This window comes from Oryctolagus cuniculus, chromosome 5 (genome assembly GCF_051225735.1).
Source record: "Oryctolagus cuniculus isolate XC-2025 breed Fujian yellow rabbit chromosome 5, ASM5122573v1, whole genome shotgun sequence".
Taxonomy (NCBI): Eukaryota; Metazoa; Chordata; class Mammalia; order Lagomorpha; family Leporidae; genus Oryctolagus; species Oryctolagus cuniculus.
Genome location: NC_142871.1, coordinates 613,638 through 640,647, shown reverse-complemented (window position 1 = coordinate 640,647; position 27,010 = coordinate 613,638). Strand labels below are relative to the sequence as shown.

At 49.3% G+C, this 27,010-nt stretch overlaps 3 protein-coding genes across 4 annotated transcripts in view; 1 reads left to right on the top strand and 2 right to left on the bottom strand.

Annotated features, from left to right (window-relative positions):
* WDR27 (WD repeat domain 27) overlaps positions 1-2,936 on the bottom strand; it is a 141,861-nt gene extending 138,925 nt beyond the window's left edge. Inside the window, exon 1 of the mRNA XM_089332419.1 lies at positions 2,811-2,936. The gene's annotated coding sequence lies outside the window, so the exon portion shown is untranslated. The remainder of the gene's footprint in view (positions 1-2,810) is intronic.
* Positions 2,937-3,055: 119 nt separating this feature from the next.
* C5H6orf120 (chromosome 5 C6orf120 homolog) lies at positions 3,056-6,710 on the top strand. The gene is made up of 2 exons (XM_051828551.3): positions 3,056-3,118; positions 4,349-6,710. Exon 2 carries the CDS (start codon positions 4,360-4,362, stop codon positions 4,960-4,962), a length of 603 nt encoding a protein of 200 aa, XP_051684511.2. The 5' UTR covers positions 3,056-3,118; positions 4,349-4,359; the 3' UTR covers positions 4,963-6,710.
* PHF10 (PHD finger protein 10) lies at positions 5,824-25,351 on the bottom strand. 2 transcript variants are annotated; one of them, XM_070074570.2, is made up of 12 exons: positions 25,070-25,351; positions 22,100-22,206; positions 19,231-19,361; positions 18,588-18,671; positions 16,502-16,635; positions 16,268-16,417; positions 15,547-15,656; positions 14,033-14,186; positions 11,674-11,829; positions 7,441-7,549; positions 6,987-7,175; positions 5,824-6,009 (listed from the first exon to the last, which is right to left on the bottom strand). In XM_070074570.2, exons 1-12 carry the CDS (start codon positions 25,340-25,342, stop codon positions 5,924-5,926), a joined length of 1,683 nt encoding a protein of 560 aa, XP_069930671.2. In that variant the 5' UTR covers positions 25,343-25,351; the 3' UTR covers positions 5,824-5,923. The 2 variants fall into 2 exon arrangements, with proteins under 2 accessions (XP_069930671.2, XP_069930672.2); XM_070074571.2 differs by having other exon boundaries at positions 18,588-18,665.
* Positions 25,352-27,010: the final 1,659 nt, after the last annotated feature.

Sequence of the window (27,010 nt, the reverse complement as noted above, 5' to 3'; positions counted from 1 at the left end):
AAGGCCACGGTGCAGCTGAACAACTCTCGTGGGACTGAGGCTAGGAAGAGACTGGGCTTGCTTGGATTGGAAGTATCTGCTTTGTTTGCATGTTTTTATTAATTTATCTAAGAATTAGCTTCTGCTGTCTCTGACAACAAATAAAAATACAACTTAAAAATCCTAGCTGCTTCCGAGGTATTAAAAAATAGAATCAAAAGCACTTGACTGACAACTGGTCTACCATTCAGGTGGCCACAAGCATAACTCAGCCCTGCTAACGTGTCTGTCCCAACTTTGAGTCTCCAAATTCCAGGGGGAAAGGCTGGAGGCACGGCTGTGCAGACTGGGAAGGGGCCCTGTCACGCCACCTCGTCACACTCTGCTTCTCTGCACCAAGCACGCTGGGCCTGTGAGCGCCCTCACCATGGCCGTGACCTCTCCTCCGTGGGACTAGGGTCCCTGTAAGCAGGACCTTGCCTCTACAATGCCAAGCTTTCTCCTCCTTCGCACAGAACACTCAATAAATATTTGCTACATGGAGGAATATGAGGAAGAAAATAAGGCAATGGGATAGAGAATGAGGTATGAAGGGGGCATGCTTTAGGGAAGTGGGAGTTGTAGACAGACAGGGATGGCAGATTTCACCCCCGACACTGTATTATGCCAGGACTCCACCCTTACTCCATCAACCATAACCTAAGACTTGGGGGTTTAAACAGCTGCCTGAGTCTGGGAGCCAACTCCTGCTCACCCCAAGAAAGAGGTCACTGGGCCCCGAGGACCCCCCAGGCAGGACAGAGGGGAGGGTGCTGTGCGGGGTGGGGTCCCTCAGCAGGGCTCAGGGCCCTTCAGGTAGCATCAGCAGTTCAGCACGCGTTCGGTCACCAGGAGGAACAATGACAGCAGCCACTCCCTTTCCTCTGGACACAGGCCCAAAGTGCGTCCCTCGCTTCCCTTGCACACAGGTGAGCCCCGGCCAGGGCGACGGGGGTGGGCAGTGTGGAAACATGGAGCCTGGGACCCTCCCGGGCCTGGCTTTAAGACCCTCCCACACCTGACTCCTCCCTCCTCCCCCCCCAGGTCAAGCAGAGAAGATTCCAAGGTTCTGGGGCACACGGACGAGGTCCAGAGTTGCAGCACGGAGGCCCAAGACCGGAAACAAGCGCACAGGACGTCAGAGCGCCATGCACACTGGGACTGTCAGGACCATGGCCTCGAGCATCGGACCCGTCCTCCCTAACACAAACTGTGCAGAATCATAAAATTAAACTCCAGCCCTGTTTCCTCATAACCAATGCGTGCAGGAATAGGTACTGGAACAAGGCAGTGAGAGTATCCCACACCAGCACTTCAAGCAAACGCAGTGACAAGCGAGTGTCAAGGCTCTCTCTGCCTTCCAAAGAAAGGAAAAAAGCAATGTTGAAATCCACGACTCTCCTCATATGTGTGTTTTTAGAAGGGGAAATTATTCCCTTGTGATCAGAAAAGACCAAACTCTCTCCTAGCAGCTAAGCAAGCCGGAAACATTCGAGTTGAAAGGCAGTCGGGAGCCGGCGCCGCGGCTCACTAGGCTAATCCTCCGCCTGTGGCACCAGCACACCGGGTTCTAGTCCCAGTCGGGGCGCCGGATTCTGTCCCGGTTGCCCCTCTTCCAGGCCAGCTCTCTGCTGTGGCCCAGGAGTGCAGTGGAGGATGGCCCAGGTGCTTGGGCTCTGCACCCCATGGGAGACCAGGAGAAGCACCTGGCTCCTGGCTCCTGCCATCGGATCAGCGCGGTGCGCCGGCCGCAGCGGCCATTGGAAGGTGAATCAACGGCAAAGGAAGACCTTTCTCTCTGTCTCTCTCTCTCACTGTCCACTCTGCCTGTCAAAAAAAGAAGGAAAGAAAGGCAGTCGGACAGCGTGTGCCAAGCAGTACCACAGATGCGTTCCTCCACTGCGAGGAAGATGACGCAGGAGAGCGGCTCCGATGCTGGCGACTCTGAACACAACTGCACCAGTGCCGGCTGGACGCTGACTGAGGACACAACTGCACCAGTGCCGGCTGGACGCTGACTGAGGACACAACTGCACCAGTGCCGGCTGGACGCTGACTGAGGACACAACTGCACCAGTGCCGGCTGGACGCTGACTGAGGACACAACTGCACCAGTGCCGGCTGGACGCTGACTGAGGACACAACTGCACCAGTGCCGGCTGGACGCTGACTGAGGACACAACTGCACCAGTGCCGGCTGGACGCTGACTGAGGACACAACTGCACCAGTGCCGGCTGGACGCTGACTGAGGACACAACTGCACCAGTGCCGGCTGGACGCTGACTGAGGACACAACTGCACCAGTGCCGGCTGGACGCTGACTGAGGACACAACTGCACTAGTGCCGGCTGGACGCTGACTGAGGACACAACTGCACCAGTGCCGGCTGGACGCTGACTGAGGACACAACTGCACCAGTGCCGGCTGGACGCTGACTGAGGACACAACTGCACTAGTGCCGGCTGGACGCTGACTGAGGACACAACTGCTAGTGACGCTGGTGACGGCGGCGAGGGAACACAACCAGATCATGCCCAGTTTTTCCACAGCCTCAGCCTTCCGCCAAAATTATTAAATTTCTGAAAACTTAGAGCAAAAACTGCGCCCTTTTCCAGGAACGAGCGGAGACTGCAGACGCTCAGTTCGCAAGCCACTGAGTGTCCGCGAGAGGCCCAGCACGGAGGCCTGTGAGCGCCGTGACCTCCCGCACCGCGACCCGCGGACACCGACGGCCGCGAACCCCGGCTCGGCGCGGCTCCTCCTCCGCGCGGCGCCCACGCACTCCACACACCTCGGCCTTCGCCGCAGGGACGAAGCGGCCCGCCCGGCCCACCGCAGGGCTCGCAGAGGGCGCTCCTTGCCAGGCGAATCTCCCGAGGCCCCGCCTGCCGCTCCCTGCGCTCCGCCCCCGACGCGTCGCTATGGTTGCGAGCCCACGCGCGCCTCAGCCATTCTCGCGAGAGCAGAGTGCGCGGCGCATCTTACACCTCACTTCCGGGAGCTCCACATCCGGCGCGGCCTGTGTCCCGCCTCCTCGGGTGCGGCGGGGCCGCGGTCCGGATGTGGCGGGGCCGGAGCGGCGGCCCGCGGGGAGCGGCGGTGAGTTGGGGGTGCACGGGAGCCTGCCTGGCCGGGGGGTACCCCGCGTGTGGGGCCGGCCGACTTCTCCCACCCCTCTGGCCTCTCTCTTCCCCTCTGCCCGTTTGGGGACGGGGCGCGGCGGGGCGGGGCGGCCTCACACCTCCCGGATTATTACCCAGAGCCCGCCCCACGCTGCCCTGCGCGGGCCCCACACCTCCCGGATTATTACCCAGAGCCCGCCCCACGCTGCCCTGCGCGGGCCCCACACCTCCCGGATTATTACCCAGAGCCCGCCCCACGCTGCCCTGCGCGGGCCCCACACCTCCCGGATTATTACCCAGAGCCCGCCCCACACTGCCCTGCGCGGGCCCCACACCTCCCGATTATTACTCAGAGCCCGCCCCACACTGCCCTGCGCGGGCCCCACACCTCCCGATTATTACCCAGAGCCCGCCCCACGCTGCCCTGCGCGGGCCCCGCATCTCCAGGATTATTACCCAGAGCCCGCCCCACGCTGCCCTGCGCGGGCCCCACACCTCCCGGATTATTACCCAGAGCCCGCCCCACACTGCCCTGCGCGGGCCCCGCATCTCCAGGATTATTACCCAGAGCCCGCCCCACGCTGCCCTGTGTGGGCCCCACACCTCCCGGATTATTACCCAGAGCCCGCCCCACGCTGCCCTGTGTGGGCCCCACACCTCCCGGATTATTACCCAGAGCCCACCTCACACTGCCCTGTGCGGGCCCCGCATCTCCAGGATTATTACTCAGAGCCCGCCCCACGCTGCCCTACGCGGGCCCCGCACCTCCTGATTATTACCCAGAACCCACCTCACACTGCCCTGTGCGGGCCCACATCTCCAGGATTATTACCCAGAGCCCACCCCACACTGCCCTGCGCGGGCCCCACACCTCCAGGATTATTACCCAGAGCCCGCCCCACGCTGCCCCACGCTGCCCTGCACCTCCAGGATTGTTACCCAGAGCCCGCCCCGCGCTGCCCTGCACCTCCAGGATTGTTACCCAGAGCCCGCCCCGCGCTGCCCTGCAGCGCCTTGGGGCGAGGTGACTAACCTGGTCACTGCCCCAGAGCCGCCCCGCGCCCGTCTTTGGGCGAGCGGGCCCCCCACCTCCCCCGGCCTCGTGGGGAGCCTGGATGCTGTTGGCCAGCTTGACGCGGACGCTGGCGGCTTCCCTCGGCCCCGGTGCCCCCGAGGGGCCGAGGGTGACTCTTGGTCTCGCCGGCAGGACGTGCCCCCATGAGGACATCCCCAAGCTGGGCGCCGCCCGTGATGGCCGCTCCCCGGAGGGCCGCTCCCTGGAGGAGCGCGCTCCTGATGCTGCTGGCCGCCCAAGCCCTGGCCTCCGTGGGCTGCTCGGAGGAGGAGGCGATCCCCGAAGAGTGGGTGCTGCTGCATGTCGTCCAGGGCCAGGTGGGCGCCGGGAATTACAGCTACTTGAGGCTGAACCACGAGGGGAAGGTCATTCTCAGGATGCGGAGCTTCAGAGGGGACGCAGACCTGTACGTCTCCGACAGCACCCTCCACCCGAGTTTCGACGACTACGAGCTGCAGTCGGTCACCTGCGGCCAGGACACTGTTTGGATACCGGCCCATTTCCAGCGGCCCGTGGGAATAGGCATCTACGGACACCCGTCGCACCACGAGAGCGAGTTTGAGATGAAAGTGTATTACGACAGGACCGTGGAGCAGTACCCGTTCGGTGAGGCCGCCTACTCGGACGGGGCCGAGCCGGGCCAGAAGCCCCCCTATGCTCCCGAAGACACGCCCCAGGAGGAGGAGTCCGTCCTCTGGACGATAGTAATCAGCATCCTGAAGCTGGTACTGGAGATCCTTTTCTGACTCACTCGTAACCGTGCGGTTGGCTGCACTTTGTTGTGAACCTGCTACTTTCATCCGGTCGAAAGCCTGGTTACCTTTTCCAGTGAAGGGATGGAAAAACTAAAGCCATACAGAGTTCTGTTACCTCAGTTACCCGAAAACAAGGAAAGCAGCGAGCACAATCATTTGTTTAAAACACAGAATTCCTATAAAAGGAATATACTCAATAAACTCCATTTTGATTAGTTTGTCGAGTGATTAAACAGAGAGAACTCCAGTAACTTAGGGTTTATATAAAGTAGTGCGAAATTCCATGCAGCTACACAGATTTAGACTGGAAAGCTGATTAACTAGAATTTTACTCCACAGGTTCTAAATGAAGTTTACTGTGTAGGTTTCTGAGCATTACTAAAATCAAAGTCAGAAAGATAATGCTTTATTTACACTTCCCTGAATGAAGACGAATGCTCCAAGCCTGTGGCCCGAGTAGCACTAAAACAGTATGTCCAACATGATTTCTTGGCAGGCAGGCTGCACCAGTTAACTTCAGTACCCAGCCACATCAACTTAGTGTAGGCCATTTGTCATTTTATCATCTTGGGCTATTAAAGTTCTTCAGTTATGAAATGACTCTACCTATGGTAGGCCAGAAACAATACAAGATTAGGAAAACTTCATGAAAATAAATGTTTCTCAAGCTAATGGAGAAATAGTTAAGTAGTCTAAATTAAATTGCTCTATTTTGCAACTTAGTTTCTCGAGAGAGCCAAAGTACTGAGATAAATCTTTTGGAAGATGAATTATTTTTCTACCTGGAATTACTTTCAAGAGTAAGAGCAACTTATAATAAAGTAAATCAGCTTGCAGATTTCAAGCTCACAGTTAATTTCAAAAACTTTTATTGGCATAAAAATGAAAATGTAAATAAATTGGCACCAAATATTCCACTTAAATGGATATACAGTGTGACAAAAAAACTATTTTATCCCTCTTTGCTGTTTTTACCCCTTCTGCCCACTTTCCTGGGTGTTGGGGGGGCTCGCTGACAACAGTCACAAATCCAGCGACCTAGGAAAAAAATTAGTTAATATATGATCAAATTTTATTTTTACAGGATAAAGATCTCCTTCCGTAACTCTCACTAATCATATTCTATGCATTTTCAGTGGGAAGGGCACTAATAGTTCCTTAAGGAAAAAAAAATTTAAACTTCTTTTGAAGTTAATCTTGTAATCAGTGCTATGCAAGGGAGGGATACGTAATGCTACAGAATGACATGAACCTTTAAAAAACTAATAGAATCCCTCCCCAAATCCAAACACTATCAAAATTTAAAATTTCAGTAATATAAAGCCTAAAATAAAACCTGTTACTGAATTTGGCTTTTTTAAATCTTTTCTCCCTGCTGCCATAAAGACCTGGCATATTATGCTGGCACTGCACAGGAGTAAACTACACTGTATACTTGATCTGAATCACTACACAACTCTGTGTACGTTGCTCACTTCTTGATACCCAGGAAACAGTTCTACACATATGAAGCATTGTTAGGGCTAACTATGCAAATTCCAAAATTAGAGTTATGTGTGTATAATGTTTGAATCCAATTACTGTGATTTAGTCAATCCTGTGTTCATCCAAAAGTTATCTGGAATCATGCTGCCTCAACTTGAAGAGATCTGGCTTAATATGTATAAAGGTATAACAGTCATTTTATTATATTTCTAAATAGATGACTTATAAAAATAAAATTAAGGCTTTGAAACAAACTGATGTTCTGTTATTTTAGATACTTCAGTAGAAAAATAACCAGCTCACTCTTAGTCTAGACATTCTGACATCTCATGTGTCCTGCAGTTGGATGTCTAGGGATGAAAAGCAGGTGGACAGTGCCTGGGCAATCGCAGCTTTGGTCATATTTGAACAGAGGATCTACAGGCTCTTCATGCCATTATAGTGCTTACGCATCCTTAAAAGAAAATGTTGGGAAAATCTCAGCACTCAAAGATAATGTTCTGTTCTGCTGTTTTTTCTTAAGTCTTTACCTGTTGGAATAGCACCAAGGCCCACACAAAAAGTATGATAACCTCTGTCACACACGTCACAGAACATCATTTCTTCCTCGTGGTGGGGCTGTCCACATACAATGCATGTCTTACATTCCATACACTGCCATGGGTAGGTCTTAATCATAGAAACAAGCTCCGTGCTCATATCCAGGCAAGAAGGGTGGCCTAAATCAAAACCAGTATTAGTATTTCACACAAGAAATTTAACTTCATAAGGCATACAAAACACTAGTTTGTTTCAGGACTTCCCAAGAATGGCTAATGTTTAATCACCAAAGAGAAATGAAAATACATGGGCTTTGACTGCCTCACAAGCTATCCCTGCATATTGAATGAATGTTTGGCTGAAGTCTAGTGGACAATGATAAATACTAGTATCTGAAGCAAGAAAAGGGTGATTAAAATCTTAAGAAGACACTGAAATACTTACCACTGTTATCACACTGGGAGCAGTGTATGAGAGACTCAGCCTTTCCTTTCTTGTTGGACTCCTTACCCTTCAGACAGATCCCACATATAGCATTTGGAATGACCTTTGGCTGGAAGGGCAGAAGAGGGCTATGAATGCGTGTCAGAAGAGCTTACTGTGGGTTCAAAGGAATTGTTATTCATTGCCTTATCTTTACTTTGATAACTTACTAATGAGGACCTTCTGGAAAGAAGTAATTAGGCAGGAGTCAGCTCAGAACATCAGACCCTGCTGACTAAATCCTTAGGTTTCAGCCTTAAAATTTTGTAAACATGATCTCGTGTTAAGATTAAATGTAGCACTTTACACTCCCTACATGCACAATATGATCTATATATCGAACCTGAAGCAAGACTAATACAATGTCAAATGTCTAGTAACCCCAAGAGAAAACCCAAGAAAAATGACCATTAACATCAAAGTGAAGCTTTATTACAAGACTTAAGTTTTTAAGCAGCTTATATATTGACTGTTAAAACATTTGTATTTTTCAAAGTTGTGAAACTAGATCTATAAAAATCTAAGTTAAAAATCAATGTTTTAACATTTTTAATTGAAAAATGTCTCATCCAGTCATTGTTATGTGCATAAATGTTTGTGGAAAACCAAGTTGTATGACTTTCTGCATATCTAATAAAAGAACCTACACTAAAGGATAAAAACACTCACTATGAGAAGCAAATCATAAAAAAAGGTTTCAAATGAGCAAAACACTAGTCACCTAAAAAACACAGACACTCCTAGTTTAAGTACCACTTATCTTTCAGATTAAAGGATGCATGTTCCAGTGAAGCGGTGTGGTCAACATAAAGGAAAAGGGCAGAGACGCACCTGAAATGACCAGAGGGGTGGGGGCCTTGACCGGAAAGGCCGCCCCTTCCTGCTGTCAAAACCAGTGGAAAAGGAATATCAAGCATGGACCAAGAACAAAATGGGCTCAGGAGGCATATTCACTTGTTTTATTCCAACACGGCCAGCTGCATCTTGTATTTCTCTGTCCCAAGTTACTGAGCCAAAGAGGAATCTAACTGAATACGGTATTCCAGGTACGAAATGTTTCACTGCCTCCTTCAAACCTAAATAACTCTGTTCTAATACTTTTAAGTTCTTTATTTTTAAAATTACCTTTCTTTGCAAAAGATGACAGAGGCATTCAAAAAGAATTTTTGGCTTATTTATTTAGAAAAGGCAATCTTATACATAAATATAATAAAAACAATAACTAAACAATCACAAATGTCTCTACAAAATAATAAATATCATGGAAATTAAACATACATATAAAACATTATCATGAACTATTCTACATCTCCTACATTTTTATACCCTGCTCCCCCAACACGAAGACAGTGTCACACGCTCAAACCTTTGAAGTCCCGCAGTGTCGTGACCTTCGGTTGTTACTGCTACATTCTAAGCATAAGATTCTCATTGTGTATTCTACATCTAAATAAAAAACAGCTAGGAAGTGCACTTCAGTAATCCCAACTCTGCTTCAGCTGTGATCTCCTCTGTGACTGCCATGACATAGCAGCAGAAAGCTACCACTCAATGCACCAAACTAAGAAATCTTCGCTGTGGTACCTATAGTAAGTGTAGATACTTATCTAATACTTGCACTTTAAGATAGATGCTGGTATAGTTAAGTATTCTATCAACTTTCACTGAAGCTGGGGAAGCAATCACACAATATTCTAAAGAGAGAACTACTCAGGAGATACTTTACAAAACAAAATTCAAAGGAAATAAAACATAAGGCTAGTCATTCACATTCTAGAGCAATTCAAGTTCTACAATCATTAGACATAAACACCTATAATAAAGAGAACACTAAGGAAATTCTAGGTTTACTTCTAAGCTCAAATCATATTTTGTTATACCGCTTAAAATTGTTCTTACCCAATCCAACAGTCTTCATCTTGATCATAAGAGGGAGAGAGCAGGGAGAGGAGGGGAGGAGACAGCTCTGGAGCCTTTTCTACGACAGTGCCTCAACACTTCTACACTGAGAGGCCACGTGCTGGTATCCAGCACTTCACACACCCAATCTGAGCATGGCTGGGGAAGCTGGTCTCTCCTGGACCATGGAGTCGAGGGAAGAGGAAAGGGACAGCCTGTAGACCCTGCTGAAGATCAACGGAGCGGAACCCTGTGAGTCTGTGAGGGAGATGCTCTTTTCTAACAACTGCAATGTCCAAGTTTCACTACTGACGAGAAAATTAAGCCACTTCAAAAGACTCACAGTACCCTTACTTCTCTACTTGGAAAGCAGCCAAACCTAAGTGAGACCTTCATGGTAGCACTAATGTAGTATAGAGGCCTGAATCCTAGCGATTTATGCTTTTAGTTCAGGTTAATGTAACCTAAACAATACTGTCCTACAAATTAAGGGCAAGCACTAGTGAATCTTACTAAGCTATATCAAGATACATTATCATTTTCTTAACATCCATATTTTAAAACGTATGTATGACCTTCAAGCTTGAAGTAACCTAACATTTAGGCACATCCTGGCTTATTAATACTTTTTATAGACAACTCTTAATAAACATGTTCACATTAATGTATTATGTCTAGATATGGGCTGTTCCCATCTGAAATACGTGAAACATTTTTAGGTACTAAAAATGTTCACAGCTGATTATAAAATATACTACTTTGCAATCAGTGATAGTGTTGAATAGTTCCTCATTTTCAGCCTGTATTAAAACATCTATTTCAAAATTCTCTCTTTTTCAATCCATGATGAACAGACTCATTGTCTAAAAGATCTCTTTACAGTGAAGAGTTAACATGACTGTGCTTTGGGCTGCCACTCCCACTTGGATCTCTAAAGAGACCAACAGCACACACATTCATGGAGGCTAAGTTTCTGAAATTTAATCTTTGGAGTTCATTTGCTTTCAATTAATAAGCACTAGTTTAAATCTTTAGTTTAAAAAAAAGGACATAAAGTATATGTGTAGAAACAAGTGCAAAAATCACATTAACTACAGCCTACTGAAGCCACTCTTGGAAGCCAAACCTTGCTGTTGCTGAATGAAGCTTAAAACTCTCTTGCTAAAGGCTGCAGAAACATGTATTTTTAAGTTGATTACATAAAGGTATTTTCTAATAAAATACGGAAGACACTAACTTCTTAGGTTGCTTTTTTACTTCAAGAAAACAAAGGTAAACAATCTGTTATAAAGTGTTCTGATGAGGTTGAGGGGAGGCTAACAGTTCACTTCAACCTGTTCTTGTGGCTTGTTCACCACAACCACAGTTCTGACACAGCTGGATATAAAGGTATCTAACAACTTCCCTTGGCAAAGCTTTATCACCTGACTCAAACTTTCCTTTAGCACACCTTCATCACCACAATAAAAACTGTGCACTAATATACTCCAGAATAAAAGAACTGTGCATTTCACGATCACCATCCAAAACAAGCTGTGCAGCTAACTCTATTCCTTTTATAATATTCTTAAATCCCTATATACAAACGATGCTGCTCACCTCTCATCTGACCTTTTGAAGGGATGGGGCAGACGGAGGGAGCAGAGCAAATGTCAAAAATAATAGTTGCTGACAACCTACTACCTTCCTCTGAGAAGAATCCGACTCAAAGGTTAACAAGAACGCTTTAATCCTTGTCATAGAACTGGATCGGCTAATTGCCAAGGTTACACTAAAAATGTAAATAACAGGCTTTTACTATTTTCAATTTAGCTAAATTTGGCAGATTGCTCAGATAATCCTTGGATTAAGCCCAGATCTTTCTTAATGAAAGGCACTACAAAACTTCAGCTTAGTCTGACAGTACATCCACCCAACCTAGAGTTCAGCATTAGCTATGCCAACTGCTGGGATATTTAAAATGAGAGACAATTATGATCTTAACTCCAAGGAAAGAGAAAGTACAAAGTTTTGCCTATGAAATAATGGTTTAAAACCCATACTTGCCTGTTTCTTATTTAAAAGAAAAATATATAAATTATACATATACAGAAAACAGAAGCTAAACCATAGCCAAAAGTGACAGAAAAGCCACCAAGGAAACAGAGCAGAGAGAAGAGGTGGACAGGGCGCACACCACAGGACAGCGAGGGAGCACGCAAGCGGAAGCTCCACAGTCACAGACTCAAAGTGAAACTACGTCAGGGAGAAAGGCTGGTCAGGAAAGAAGCCGAGTCAGGGGCTTTTTTCTTCTACCTTGTACCCAGGAACTGATTTGGACAGTACAGAACGTTTGGAACCATCTTTTCTTGGAGTGGCAGCTTTGTCTTTGGGCTTCTGTCGTCCCTGGAGAGAGTCCTCCTGGCCGTCAGGAGGGCTTTCCCCGTCAGATGCATCGCCAGAGGAGCTGTCCTGGAGTGCAGAAGGCAAGAACAAAGATCCCGTGGAGTTAAGACAGACTGCAGTCTGAACTGTGGAAACTATGGGAAATATGCAAAAAAGGTTTAAAGTTGTGTCCATGTAAAAGCAGAGCATTCTAAATATTGGGAAACTTTTTCCAGTGGAGACTTTAAAAAAGTTAGAAATGGTAATTATTGCTTATAAGTACAATATAGCTTAAAGTTAATTCCATTTCTGCCAGTTGCATGGCTTAATCCACTGCTTTCTGAGTTAAGTCACAGAATAGTGCCAAACACTTCAGCATCCAAACAGGGCCACACAGCTTCCACATCACTTCTCATGTCACAGAAATGCACTGTTACAAGTAAGCGTGTGTTTCCCGAGTAATAAAGGGCACCAAGAAATCCCCCAGGCACACAACTGCATTTTCAGGTGAAATTATACAGGGTGAATATTCGCAGCAGTCATTTGACACATTGTAAACAAAGTTTAAAACTGTATGACATATTTTACACAAAGTTTAAAACTTCAATACCTGATCACTTAACCACTCACTTTATAATTTAAAATTTTCTAATTAGAAACTGTTTTGATTATACATAGCCATGCCACTAACACCCAAAGACAACCACTGGGAGCACCAATGATCTCCTTTATCTTTCTTCTGTGTGTCTGTATTTGTACAGATACCCAGACACTCATATAACTTCCTACATAATGTGCCCTAATTTTCTAAAACACAAACCTGTATTACACTGTGGGAGTGTGCATTTTTTAAAGCAGTTTGTGCATTTTTTTTTTTACATCATTAGGTATTCTTTGAACTGTATTTCTATAGTATAAATGTATCACCCATTGTGGACATTAGACTTATTTTTAGTTTGCATTGTAAAAAGTACCATAACCATTCAAATTGACACTTTTTTCTAATTAAATTTGGCTAAGACCTTAGGACAAATCTATTAGTGGATTTGTTAGGATAAATTTTGTGATAGTTAAAATTCTCAGTAGGTAGTCAAAATGCTTTCCCAAAATGCTCAATTAATTTATACTCCTCGCAGTGTGGGAACAGGTTAGTTCATCAGTGTTAGCAATCAGCAACACAACAGACAAAAGTGGCCTCACCACTTCCAGACTTCAACAGCATCTTATTTTATGTAACATGTTTCATTAAGTAGGTTTTAGAAGCTGTTGGTGACAGAAAAATATAAAGTCCATTCAGAGATAGCACAGTTTCAGGTTTCAATGGCCAGTTACTCCAAATGCAGTTTCACAGAAAACCTGAGCTGTGGCTGTCACTGAGACCAAAGCCTGATGTCGAGGCCGGCGCTGTGGCGCAGTAGGTTAACGCCCTGGCCTGAAGCGCCAGCATCCCATATGGGCGCCGGTTCTACTCCCAGCTGCTCCTCTTCCAATCCAGCTCTCTGCTGTGGCCTGGGAAAGCAGTAGAGGAGGGCCCAGGTACTTGGGCCCCTGCACCCGTGTAGGAGAACGGGAGGAGGCTCCTGGCTCCTGGCTTCAGACCGGCGCAGCTCCGGCCATCTGGGGAGTGCGCCAGTGGATGAAACACCTCTCTCTCTGTCTCTACCACTCTCTGTAACTGTCTTTCAAATAAATAAAATAAATCTTAAAAAAAATAAGTAAAAAAGCCTGATGTGATCCGTAATCTTCACCCCACAGAGCTCACTGACTCACCACTGTGTTGCAACTGCATTTTGCTACCCGAAAAAAGGTCACAGAAAACCCAACTAATAGCACAGCATATTAGTAAATGTGTATTTTTCTACAAGAGGCCTCAGATTAACTAAGCAACAGGAGCACAAATTACCACGCCCCCCCCCCCAACCCAGAAACATGTACTTCTCCATGGCAAGAGATCAAGGTCTGTTTTGCTCAGTATTTTTAAGTTCTGGACACAGAAATCTGAATACCAGTCTGTAAACTAATGTTCAGGACCCTTGTCTAAGCTGCTCATAGCAACAACAGAGGAGTGATTTTTAAATGTAAAATTTACCAAAGGCCATGCACAGCTTGTTTATATCAACAAACAGAATAAATAAATTTTCTTGGTGAAAGCTTTATGGAAAGTATAAGCAACTGTCCTTTTGCAAAACGTGGGTGGTGACAAACATTCAGTTTAACACTCCAGGAAAGCAATGAGCAGCACAAACTCAAAGGGAAGGTGACGCGCTCTGGTCAGGACAAGCACGCTCACCGAGGCGCCTTTGCTTTTCCGTTTCTCGTCCCCTGGGCCGTCTTCAGCTTCATCTGAGTCCCCCTCACTGTCCAGGGCAGGGAGCTCAGGATCCAGAGGGGGCTCATACAGGGCCGTGTTCAACGGCAAATACCGCAGCTCATCTGGGGAGTACCTAAAGGTCAGAGGAATTTTCAGTTTTCCTTATTGCTAAACATGAATAGACTTATCTACTGGATTAGAAAGACAGCTTTAAAATTCTCCGTTAACTCCAAATAATTTGAAAAATTATTACAGTGTTTTTTTCATTCTGTCTTCAACTGATGAGAAAAAGTTTAGACATTTTGTCTCTAGACTGATAGTGTAAAATGGGCATCTGATTCTTACTACGTCAGCAGACACAGAGCAATCTGGTCCAGGCCTGCTGCCCGCCCAGCCACCTCCACGCTGCATTCCTTCACTTGCAGAGTGAGAACACGTGAGCTGCCTTACAGAACTGACATGAGCATTAAGAAAACGAATGCATATCAATCAACACTCTGCGGGACATGACACCATTTGAAGCATAACTGAAGAAACAATTTCCAGTAATAAGTAATTTTAAACCAGTTTGTAAAGCATTGATCCTAACGGAATTAACCATCTGTGTCCGTCTGATGCTAGAAAGGCAATCCTTGCCCCCGCCCCCGCCCCACTCCTGTACTCAGGAAAGTGCTCTCGTGGGGCCTACAACAGCATCGCCCTCAACTAAGACATCACACAAAAAGGAAAGCGGCCAGTATGCTGACACATGACTTCTAGTAACTTGCTGATCCCAAAACTTAACTTAAAAGTAAAAGTTTCTGCGCATGAATTGAACTGGACTTTCAGACAGCAGGATTCTGTACTCTATTTCACATTCTATTCCCTGAAGAATGTGTCCTATTCCAAAGACCATACAGTTCCAGGATCCGGTGAAATCTGAAACTTTGAATCAACATGAACCTATCACTGTTTCTTCAGTACCACGCAGGTGGGGAACAGGAAACCGGCAGCCTCTTTGGCACAAAGATGGGAGGCAGCAGCCATCCCAGTTCAGTAAAGGGGCAAGAGCCAACTAGCTGCCCACACCTGCTTCTCCTCTGGTATCTTCTGCAACCCAATTCTAATCCACACGTGAACCACGCAAGCACCTGTTGCAGTGCAGGTTCTGAGCTTGAGGTTCTGCACTTCGAGCAAACTTCCAGGTGACGTCAGCGCTGCTAAACCACAGAGCACACTTAGAGCAGTGAGGGCTAGAGAAACCCAGCACCTGTCTGTGACCAGCCCACAGGGTGAGCAGAGAAACGAACAGCCCACCTTTGTCAGCTGTCCATTCTGTGAGAAGAGCGTTCTTTGTCACAGAACCAGAGAAGATAAGCATGGCACGAACCCTACACATTATCTCAGGAGTGTGTTTACAGACCCCAAAATTGTCAGGAGGCAAAGACAGAAGGTTCTGCAATCCATCACCAAAAGCTGATACGAATGGTAACCAAAACTCTGGTAATGAATACCTCTTGTAATATTCCTGGAACTGTCCCGGGATGAGAGCCACTGGGTAAGAACTGACCTTTGTTCGCTCAGTAGGCAACACTTTGTACTTTCCTTGAGGCACCTGGATGACCTGTGTTAACAAAAACACAGAGCTCATTCCACGCCTAGAATCATGGAATTCCTTCGGGAAAGGAAGCCGATTTGCTCTCCACTGCGTGCGCCCTTCCCCCTTTACGACAGCTACAGATTTAAGGAACATGGAGCAGAGACCTGTGCTTCCCAGCTAGACACAGCACGGTCTTGTCTGCCTTCGACTGTGAGCACAATTCCCAAGAAGCGCAGTGCCTCTCGCGCTCGCCACATAACGAGGACAGGAGCCGGGCGGCTTACACAACCCCTCTGAGGCTCAACTTCTTCACGTATGAAACGGTGATGACGCCAGTCCCAACCTCATGCGGTCAGGACTGAGAAATCAAGGCACATGGAGAGTTCTGACACCCTCGGACACACACAGAGTATGAGAAGCAGCTACTGCAGTCTCACTCAGCAGAACCGCAATGAAGGGCACACAGCTCCCCAGACAGCAGGCTGGGTGTCCCTGGCACGTAACTACACACGGCTTCCTACGTTCCAGTGGGAGGAAGAGGACAGGTAGCATAACAAACAGTAAGGGGGTAACGCCACTCTGCAGTGACAAGCAAGGAGCTAGGCCCAGAGACTCCTGAGCTTAAATCACCCTACATGTGTCTGTAAGTCAAAGTAGGCTCTTCTCTCTTCCATGCGCTCCCGGTTTAAATTGCTGTTAAACTCAGCTGCTTTCTTGGCCGCTTTCTTGATGTACTCAGGCACTTTGCTGGCTTCGACTTTCTGAGTGTTCTGCTGTTGCATTTGCTGAAACAGAAACAGTGCAGTTGAAAGTCACGTGTCATCCTCCCAAACCCAAACAAGGCGCGGTGGTCACTCCCAGTCACTCACAGAATATTCTTTGTAATGGTCTGTAATTCGCTGACGCTCTTTTTCTTGCAGAATAACAGAATATTCAGCATGTTTGGCTGGATATTCTTTTATCATTAAATCAATCACTTCATCACTGCGCAATGCTGTTAAACCTGTATTAGAAAAATTTTTAAAAAGAAAGTAACTCTCAAGGGAACAAAAACACTCTTGAATTTGCCTCTCTTTCAAACTACATTTAGAAGGTTTTCAAACAAAGCAAACTATTTTAAAACAGCTAAAAGTAGTACCTGTAGTATAATGACATCAAGCAACCAAAAAGCAAGATCGGGGTGGGAATTTGGCCTCACAGCTGAGATGCCAGCTGAGACCACGTCCCGTGCCGAAGCCTGTCCACCCCAGCTCTGCTCCTGATCCAGGTTCCTGCCACGCAGCCCGGGAGGCAGCAGGGAGAGCACCCACGACTGGGCTCTTGCTCCCCAACAGGGAGATGCGGACGGGTTCATGGCTCCCAGCTGCGGCTCCACTAGCTCTGTCTGCTCTCTCTGCCTCTCAAATAAATAAATCCATTTTCAACCAAATGAGTTTTTTAGATCCTATGTATTCTACAAAGGAACTTCAAAAAGTTCATAGGAAATGACAATAAAATTTATTTGGATGCAAAAGATTTTGAAACCCATGCATGGTATTTTCTTAACACCCATTTTGCATGGAATTTTTGAAGACCCTCAGCATGCATTAATTCAAAATTGTTTTGTACCAAAATAAACTTATCCTTTAATTTCATTATCCAAAACCTTTTTGAAGTACCCTCATATAAGCATATATCCCTTTATCTACAAACAACTGCCAAAAACAATACAGTCTAACTCCTAACAGGATACAGGATATCAGTTAAAAAAAAAAGCTTTTCAAACTACTGGTTTTTCCTAGCCTTCAAATTCCATACCAGAAATATTATAATCAACCCAAACTTTACCAAAAGCATCAGCGCATACACACATCATGAACACAATTTTCAAAACGTGATAGTGTCAGATTTTACTCAGCTGCTAAAATGAACTCTCGTGCATTCACACAGAAAAGGAGCCACACAGGGCTGATGCCAACATCCTGTGTTAACTGACAGTTCAAGTCCTGGCTCCTCCACTTCACGTCCAGCTCCCGGCTGATGCTTCTAGGAAAGCAGCGGAGGATGGCTCAAGTGCTTGGACCCTGCCACCCACAGGGAGACCCGGATGGAATTCAGTGTTCCTGGCTTTGAACCATTTGAGGAGTGAGCCAGTGTCTGCCTCTCCCTCCCTCTAATTCCTCCTTTCAAATAATTTATATTAATGTCTTTTAAAAAAGAAAAAAAGAGCCACACTATACACTACATTAAAATGCTTATCAAAGGAAAAGTATAAAGTATGGAGAATATTACACAAAACTGAATATTCAGCAAAATTTCCCTTTTAAGAGATAAGAACCTATACTTTTTTTTAAAGATTTATTTGGAAGGCAGAGTTACAGAGAGGCAGAGGCAGGCAGGCAGAGAGAAAAAGAGAAAGAGAAAGAGAAAGAGAGAGAGAGAGAGAGAGAGAGAGAGAGGCAGGCCTTCCCTCTGCTGGTTCACGTCCCAGATAGCCACAACAGCTAGAGTGGCACCAATCTGCAGCCAAAAGCCAGGAGCCAGAAGCTTCTTCCGGGTCTCCAGCACAGGTGCAGGGTCCCGCTACATGACAGCACCAGCACCCTGCATGGTATTTTTTTAAAAGTATAGGTTCTGGGGCCAGCGCTGTAGTATAGTGGGTAAAGTCACTGCCTGCATTCCATATGGGCGCTGGTTCAAGTCCTAGCTGCTCCACTTCCAATCCAGCTCTCTGCTGTGGCCTGGGAAAGCAGTAGAAGATGGCCCAAGTCCTTGGGCCCCTGCACCCACATGGAAGACCCAGAATAAGCTCCTGACTTCAGATCGGTGCAGTACCAGCCATTGCAGCCAACTGGGAGTAAACCAGTAGATGGACAACCTCTTTCTCTCTCTCTGCCTCTCCTTCTCTCTCTGTGTAACTCTGCCTTTCAAATAAATAAATCTTTAAAAAAAAAAAAAAGAGCAAGCTTCTATTACCTAGAGTGCATTGAGTTTCTGTGATGACGTTTAACTCTCTCAGGTACAGTTTCTCCTTATGAGACAAATCTCGTCTCTCTAAATCTCCAAAAGGGAAGAACAGAAGACTATTAATAACAGTAAAGCATTATGCATTATAAAACTTACAAAAGCTTAAAAATTTTCTGTTTAAAAGTACTTCATGTCATGTATCTCAAATACTGTTAAAGTGGCTACACAAAAATTGTTTGAATTCAAGGAATAAAACTGAAAACAGAATAACCCAAAGATAACATAAATAACTGTACGGAACAATTCATCAAAGGTAGTCCTCCTGCAACTCAAGCATGGCTTCTGTACTAACTCATTCCTAAAGTCAAGGAGCAGTGGCAAAACAAACTCATGGCTAGAGATGGGTTTTGTCTTAAATTTCTCCAGGAAAGTCCCCTTTCTCATTTTGCTTTTATATCAGTTCGTGAGACATAATAACACATCAATAGGTGGAGAAGCTGAATGCCAATAAATGAAAATCAGAGCGCACAAGAATAAAATATATATTACCAATAATCCACATCCAAGAATTCAGTGGTTGATAAGCTATCATAAAAAACTACTCTTAGTTAAGAAGTTAGATTTCATTATCACACAGCTAAGACTCAAGTACCTGGATATTTCCGTTTAAAGGAGGTCACGCCCAAATATTCACTGACTTGTTCCTGAAGCATGTAGTACTCTCCGGCTTCATCAGGTGGCCACTTGTACTCTATCAGGTTTTCTGCTGGATAGTAACTGAAGCTAAGCACAAAAGATACACATTATGTCTTCAATGTGGCTTCCATCAAACTTATCACTTCTAATTTTTGAGGATATTTTGAAAGCTCTTTTAAGTATTTAAATTCTTTGCCTGTTATGGCTTGATGTTGTGACAAGCCAAAAAAATATAAAACAGGTAATAGGAAGAGAAACAATTATCTGAAGTATCAAAGCAAAAGGCACGTTGGAAGTAACACCTTCTATAAACCAAGAAGAAGGAGACTCACGTGGCACTTTCAGACTTACGAGGCCAAAGCAAGGTGGCTACCGCTCTGAATTTTTTCTCTTGGTCTCATTACCAGTATAAGAGCAGTTCAAAGGCCGGTGCCGTGGCTCACTAGGCTAATCCTCCACCTGCGGCGCCGGCACTCTAGGTTCTAGACCCAGTCGGGATGCCGGTCCTGTCCCGGCTGCCCCTCTTCCAGTCCAGCTCTCTGCTGTGGCCAGGGAGTGCAGTGGAGGATGGCCCAAGTACTTGGGCCCTGCACCCACATGGGAGACCAGGAGAAGCACCTGGCTCCTGGCTTCGGAGCAGTGCGCCGGCCGCAGCGCACCAGCCGCAGCGACCATTGGAGGGTGAACCAATGGTAAAGGAAGACCTTTCTCTCTGTCTCTCTCTCTCTCTCTCACTGTCCACTCTGCCTGTCAAAAAAAAAAAAAAAAAAAAAAAGAGCAGTTCAAAAAGTTCATGAAAGATGGAAATTAAATAAAGAATTTTAGTGCAAAATTTGAAATCCATGACGTTTTTTCCTCTGTTTTTAAAAAATACTTATTTTGTCATATGAAAGAGTTACACAGAGAGAATCCACCTGCTGGTTCACTCCCCAAATGGCCACAACAGCTGGAGCCAGGCCAGGCTGAAGTCAGGAGCCTGGATCACTATCCAGGTCTGCCACATCGGTGTCAGGAGTCCAAGCACTTGGGCCAATGAGGCCATCTTCCACTGTCTTCCCAGGCACATTAGCAGAGCAACAGATCAGAAGCAAAGCAACCAGGATTCAAACCAGCGCTGATACGGCATGCCAGTGTCACACGCAAAGATTTAACTCGCAACACCATGCCACCACCAGCCCTGCTTTTTTTCCATAATATGCATTTCCCATGAACACTTTGCACAGTCTTCCTTTCGACCGCTAGGTATAACCAACTTCTGATTGTCTCCTGTTCAGCGAGTCACACACAGCCGAGGAAGTCGAGCTCTGGAAGCCCCCTCCTCAGAGAGCCCAACAAAAGGATAACCTGTCCTCTCGCCCTCCACAAACTCAGAGGCAATGGGGACACCTACACGGGTAGCAGGACACGCAGTCAACCGCATGCTGAAGTAGCAGCACCTGTGACCGTTCAACTTCTACCCCACAGGCAGGAAGGTGACACTATCTTCTGCAACTACCCATTTACAAAGAAGCTGACACAAACAGTATTCTCAAAGTTAGTGTTGGAAAACTGGATAACCACGTGCACAAGTATGAAATTTGATCCCTGACCTCATATCAAGAACAAAAATTAACTCAAATGAAGCAACAACCAAAATATAAGCTATCAGAAAGCTCTTCAAAGAAAGCACAGTAAATCTTCATGACCTGGGATTTGGCAATGCATTATTAGATAAGATACCAAAACCACAAGTAACAAAAGAAAAGATAGTCTAGATTTCATCAAAATAAAAAAACTGCATCAAAGCACACTATCAACAGAGAATGAGACAAAATTCCTTCAAATCATGTATCTGATAATGAAGTAATATCCAGAATATATAAAGAACTACTATAACTAAACACACACACACACACAACCCAAATTAAAAATGAAGGACTTGAGCAGGGATTCTCCAAAGAAGATAAACAAATGGCCAAAAAGCACACACAAAACACTCAACATCCCTACTCATCATGGAAATGCAAAACAAAATCAATATAAGATGCCATACCTTTTAAGATAACTGTTACCAAAACAAAGCAGAAAATAACAAACTGGCAAGGATGTTAAGCTGATGGGAAAGCAAAAATGGTGTAGCCCCTAGAGAGAAGTGTTAACAGCTCCTCAAAGACTAACAGAACTGCCACCAACTCCAGTGTTCACTGCAGCGCTCACTGTAGCCAGAGGCAGAAAGGACCCCAACATCCATCAGCATACGAATGAACACACGCGGCAAATGGCCACAGAGTATTATTCGGCCTTAACAAGGCATTTCTGATGTAAGCGACTGCATGGAAGAGAGTACACTAAGTGCAACAAGCCAGACAAAAAGGACGAACACCGCATGGCTCTGCTTTCGGTGGTGTTTAGAAAAGTCACATTCACGGACACAGAGAATGACAGTTGCCACCGCATGGCTCTGCTTTCGGTGGTGTTTAGAAAAGTCACATTCACGGACACAGAGAATGACAGTTGCCACAGTCGGGGGAAGGAGGAAATGGAGGCTATTGCTTAACGCTTACGGCGTTTTACGGGTTAGTCAAAAGGTCTGCAAACAGATGGGCAACAGTCGTGCAATCCTGATTAATGACACTGAACTGCACACTTAAGTATAGTTAATATGCTGCATTTTATCTATTTTCTATGATAAATTTTATTTCAGACGCTCCCAGTAGCAAGATCAACTTTGGCGTAACATTGTAAAACAGGAAGAAAACACTCCACAGTGTTTAATAACCCCTTTGCCAAGGCTGGGGAACTGGAAGAGGCAGTAACACAGAGAACAAGCAGTGACAGGACAATACCCAAGATCTTGACTCGAAGTTTCACAGCTTCTGGAGCTGTCTCCTGAGCCCATTCTCCTCCTTTTGGGTGGTTGAGTGCCATCATTTGAATTATCTTCATTGTCATCCTATACATTTAAAGGTTCAAAAAGTACTAATTAGAGAATAAATAATAAAGAATAAAGAAATTTTCCCAGACTTGCTAAAAGTCTCATTAAGTCAAACATTTTCAAAGGACTAGTTATATAAATTTTAACTTCCTATTAATTAAAAGGGGATAACAATCTGTAATGACCACAAAACTGCAAACAAAGCAAGAAAACTTTCAACTTAACCATAAATCTAAATCTATTTTTGCTTTCTTGGCAGGATTAAAATGCCTTTTGCTTCCAATAACCATAAAACCGTGGCGTCACTCCTACCGCAGCTGGAGGAAATGCATCAACATTTAAAGTACTGAACTGAACTGAGAGTAAGTTCTGACAATGCTAGCTGATTACTTTAGGTATTCATATCCCTGTAAAAGGGGGACTTGTGAGTACAAGGACTAAAATCAGGTTACTAACTATTCACTTTTTTCTTATATAGCAAAAATATAACCTACTCTATCGTACTCATACAGTAACACATGCACTTCCCCAAAAGAAGAGTCCTGTATATTTTTTATGCAATTACTGACATGACAGGAATAACCGAGGCTGTGAATTCAACCATTCCATTCCATCAACGGACTGGATAAGGTATCAGATATTAGGAAATTGAGTTAATCAGATTTTAGGCAAAGCTTAAGGCAAAGAAAATCATGGGTTTTCTTTTATCAATCAAGGTAGTGTAGCTTCTGAACTCATACAATTGTGTTAAAAACAGTCTCGTTACAAAAGCAATTCCCCAAACAGAGAGGCAGCATGCCACAGCAGCCAGGCCAGGCTCGCTGGGACCCCACTGCCTGGAGTGTTATGGGCAGTGTCCTCACCAGCTGGAGGCTACTCTCCATCCCATATCTGAAAAGCTGAGGTGATAATGAAGCAGCCAATAAAAGGATTAAACGAGTTTATAGATAGAAAGCAGCACTCAGTGCAGGACCAGCAGATTGCCTGCTAAAGATCCAGACTATTATTATGAAGAGTTTACCCAGCATCTTTGTTAAATGGGAAAACACAAAATTCATTCTTTTTCAGTCCTTATAAGTGAGCACTCAATTAAAGAGCGCTTTATAGTCTAAGACTGGCAACCCTGTAGGAGCTGAATAGGCAAAAGCTATTTTCTAAAACTTTACATTTAACTAAGTACAACCGTGACACTCCATATTCAGCATTTCAGACAATTCATTTTAAGCACTTAATTTTCTTTTGTTCTACTTTACTTGCTTTGAGAGCATTTTAAGAATTCTTATATCAATTTGTTTAAGAAATTTCCTTTGGTTGGCTAAAAAACTGAGACATTCAAAACAGACAAAACTTAAATGGAAAGTCCTCAGGAAAGCCCAGGCCACAACTTCACACCCAGAGTGGAAGTGGGCACGACCTCCACACACTAAGGAAGCATCTGGGCAGCCCGCCTGTCTCCAGAGAGAAGGAGCAGCAGCAGGCCCCCACCCGCCCTTCTGCGCTGAAGTCCACATCTCACACCACCCCCGTGGACCAAACTGGAGCTGCTGCCCAGCCACAGGCCGGGTCACAGGTCACTCTCCCACCTGCAGGTGTAAGCTCCGGTCCCAGCTGCCCAGCACACGAGTGAGCCAGCCGAGGGATGTGTGGAGAGGGGTGCCAGGGCCACCCGAGGGCAGCCCCAGGAGTCAGCGGGGAGGAGTGAGGGGCACCTGAGGGCAGCCTGGGGGGCACTGAGGGCAGCCTGGGGGGCACTGAGGGCAGCCTGGGGGGCACTGAGGGCAGCCCCAGGATTCAGTGGGGAGGAGTGAGGGGCACCTGAGGGCAGCCTGGGGGGGTGAGGGGCACCTGAGGGCAGCCTGGGGGGGGCGGGGGCACCTGAGGGCAGCCTGGGGAGGAGTGAGGGGCACCTGAGGGCAGCCTGGGGGGCACTGAGGGCAGCCCCAGGATTCAGTGGGGAGGAGTGAGGGGCACCTGAGGGCAGCCTGAGGGGTGAGGGGCACCTGAGGGCAGCCTGGGGGTGGGGGCGGGGGCACCTGAGGGCAGCCTGGGGGTGGGGGCGGGGGCACCTGAGGGCAGCCTGGGGAGGTGAGGGGCCTGGGAGGGTGAGGGGCACCTGAGGGCAGCCTGGGGGGGTGAGGGGCCTGGGAGGGTGAGGGGCACCTGAGAGCAGCCTGGAGGGGGGTGAGGGGCCTGGGGGGGGTGAGAGGCACCTGGGAGGGTGAGGGGCACCTGAGGGCAGCCTGGGGGTGGGGGCGGGGGCACCTGAGGGCAGCCTGGGGAGGTGAGGGGCACCTGAGAGCAGCCTGGAGGGGGGTGAGGGGCCTGGAGGGGCGGGGGCACCTGAGGGCAGCCTGGGTGGGGGGTGAGAGGCACCTGGGGGGGGTGAGGGGCACCTGAGGGCAGCCTGGGGGGGCGGGGGCACCTGAGGGCAGCCCCCAGGAGTGAGCAGCAGGGGAGGGGGGAGGAGCACCTGCGCGCAGCCCCCAGGAGCCAGGCAGGCCCTCGGCAGGGACTCCCAGGACAAGTGCAGCAGGGACACCCGGGGCCACGGCGCCAGGAGGCCCCGGCGCGCGACTCCGCGGTCACACACGGTCCCCGACTCCCGCCTGCAGCTTCCCGCAAACGACGCCAACTTGCGGCGCGCGGCGCGGGGCGCGCAGTCCGCCGCGGGGAAGCCACCGACCGGGCTCCCGCGGCCCCAGGCGCCGGCCGGCTCTCACCAGAGGCGGCCCTCGGGACCCGGCCAACTTTCTCGGCCGCCCTCCGAGAGCGCGGCGCGGGGCAGCGGCCGCGACTCCGCCCCCGGCCCGGCCCGCCCCTCCCCAGGGGCGCCCAGCGGCCGCCGCCGGCGCCCGGGCGGGCCGCGGCGCCGCCTCCTCACCTTCGCGGACTGCGCTCCGGGGCTGGCCGGGTCGCTGTCGCACGGCCGCGGGGACAGCGCCGCCCCGGGCCCGGCCGCCGCCGCCATCAGCCCGAGCGCCCCGCGCCGCCGCCGCCGCCGCCGCCGCCGCCTCGTCCCGGCCGCCGCCGCCGCCGCCGCCGCCGCCGCCGCCGCGCGGGCCGCCCGCCGCCCCGGCCCCGCCCCCTCCGCCCGCCCGCCCGGGGGCCGGCCCCTGCCGCCGCGCGCCCCGCGGCCCGCCAGCGCCGCCGCCATGGCCGCCGCCAGCGCGCCCGCCCGCCCGCCGGCCGGCCGAGGGCCCGGGCAGGCCGGCGCGGCTGCGGCCCGGAAGGAGGACGCGCGGCGGCGGCGGCCGCGCGCCCCACGTCAGCCGGCGGCCCGCCGCGCTCCGCCGCAGGCGCGCTCGGTCCGCAGGCGCCCTCGCAGCCGCCGCGCGCCGGCCCGGCGTCCTCCTCCTCGGCCCGCGGCGCGCCCCACCTCCGCCCGCCGCCGCCGCCGCCTCGGCCCCCGGCCCCGCCCCGGCTCGTCGCCACTTGGCGCGCTCGCTGCCGCCCCCTCCCCGCGGCCCCCGGCCCGGCCCCTCCACACGTCAGCCCTCTCCTCCCACCGCGCCGCCCGCCCCGCGCTCCCTCTCCCGGGGGTCTCCGCAACCCCTCCCTCCCCGCTAGGACCCGCGCCCCTCCGTCCCCCCGCCCCACCGGGGGTCCCGCCCCACCACCCTCCCTGCCGGGGGTCCCGCCCCCCCTCCTCTCCCCACCGGGGGTCCCGCCCCAACCCCTCCCTGCCGGGGGTCCCCGCCCCTATCTCCCTCCCATCCAGCCCGGGGTCCCCGCCCCCACCTCCCTGCCAGGGGTCCCCAGCTCCGCCCTCTCGCTCCCTGCCTGCTGGTGTCCCGCCCCCTCCCTGCGGAGGGTCTCCCCCCTCCGCGGCCGCCCCCTTCCTCCCCGCGTGTCGGGGTCCCGGCGCCCCCGCCCTGCTTGTGGCTGTGGCTGTGGCCGTGGCCCCGCGTGCAGTCGCTCGCGTCGCGCCCGTGGCCGCCGCCGTCAGCAGCCTTTGTTCTGCGTCCGCTGCGCGGTGCGGGCCAGGGACTGCAGCGCGGTGCGGGCTGCGGGCTGCGGGCTGCGGGCGGGCCCTCGGGGAGGGCGCCCTGGCCTGCCCGGTGGAGCTCCGCGCCAGCACGTGCGGTCGGAGCGCGCCGGGAGCGCCCTGTGCGCCGCGCGGCCCGGAAGGGACTCTCGCCTGGCAGCGTCGTTTTCCCTGCGTTGGCGGGGCTGTGAAACGGGGAGAGCCCGGCTGCGGGGTGATTGTAAAAGTGCCGTGCAGTGGAAGGCCCAGAAGACAACCAAAAAAAGGAGCTGTTTTATTCGCACTGAATTGATTTAGGATCCTCGGGCGCTGGCTCCACAAGGTCACGTCTAGGACTTCACTGAAAATGGAAAGAACCTTGAAAGCGCGTGCCGACAGCTGCTGAGATGAGAGCCAGAAACGAGTTCGGGTGGATTGCTGGGCAGACGCCTGCTGACCCGATGCCCAGGACTGGTTTCCGGGCACGAGGAGGTTCTTACATCTAGAGTGCGATGTGCGTGGCGTCCTTGTCAGTCACTGCGGCTGGCTACACGCCGCTGACAGATGTGGGAACACACACGGAAGGGTTGGGTGTCCCTCGCCTGAATCCAAATGCCAGCTCCCAGAGGGTGCCCAGCTGCTCTGCTCCCCCAGCTCAGACCAGCTGCCGCCCCTTGCAGAGTTCCCGAGGGGAGCCCTGTGTCCACAGGCTGAGCAGGAAAATCTCCTGTTCCCACCACGCTTCTTCCCCCCAGATGTCACTGATGGGGGCCCTCAGATTTCCTGGCAGGGTTTAAAGCTTACAAAAGAGAGGGGGAGATATCTGTCCATTATTTGGTTCTGTCCTCTCCCGTGGGT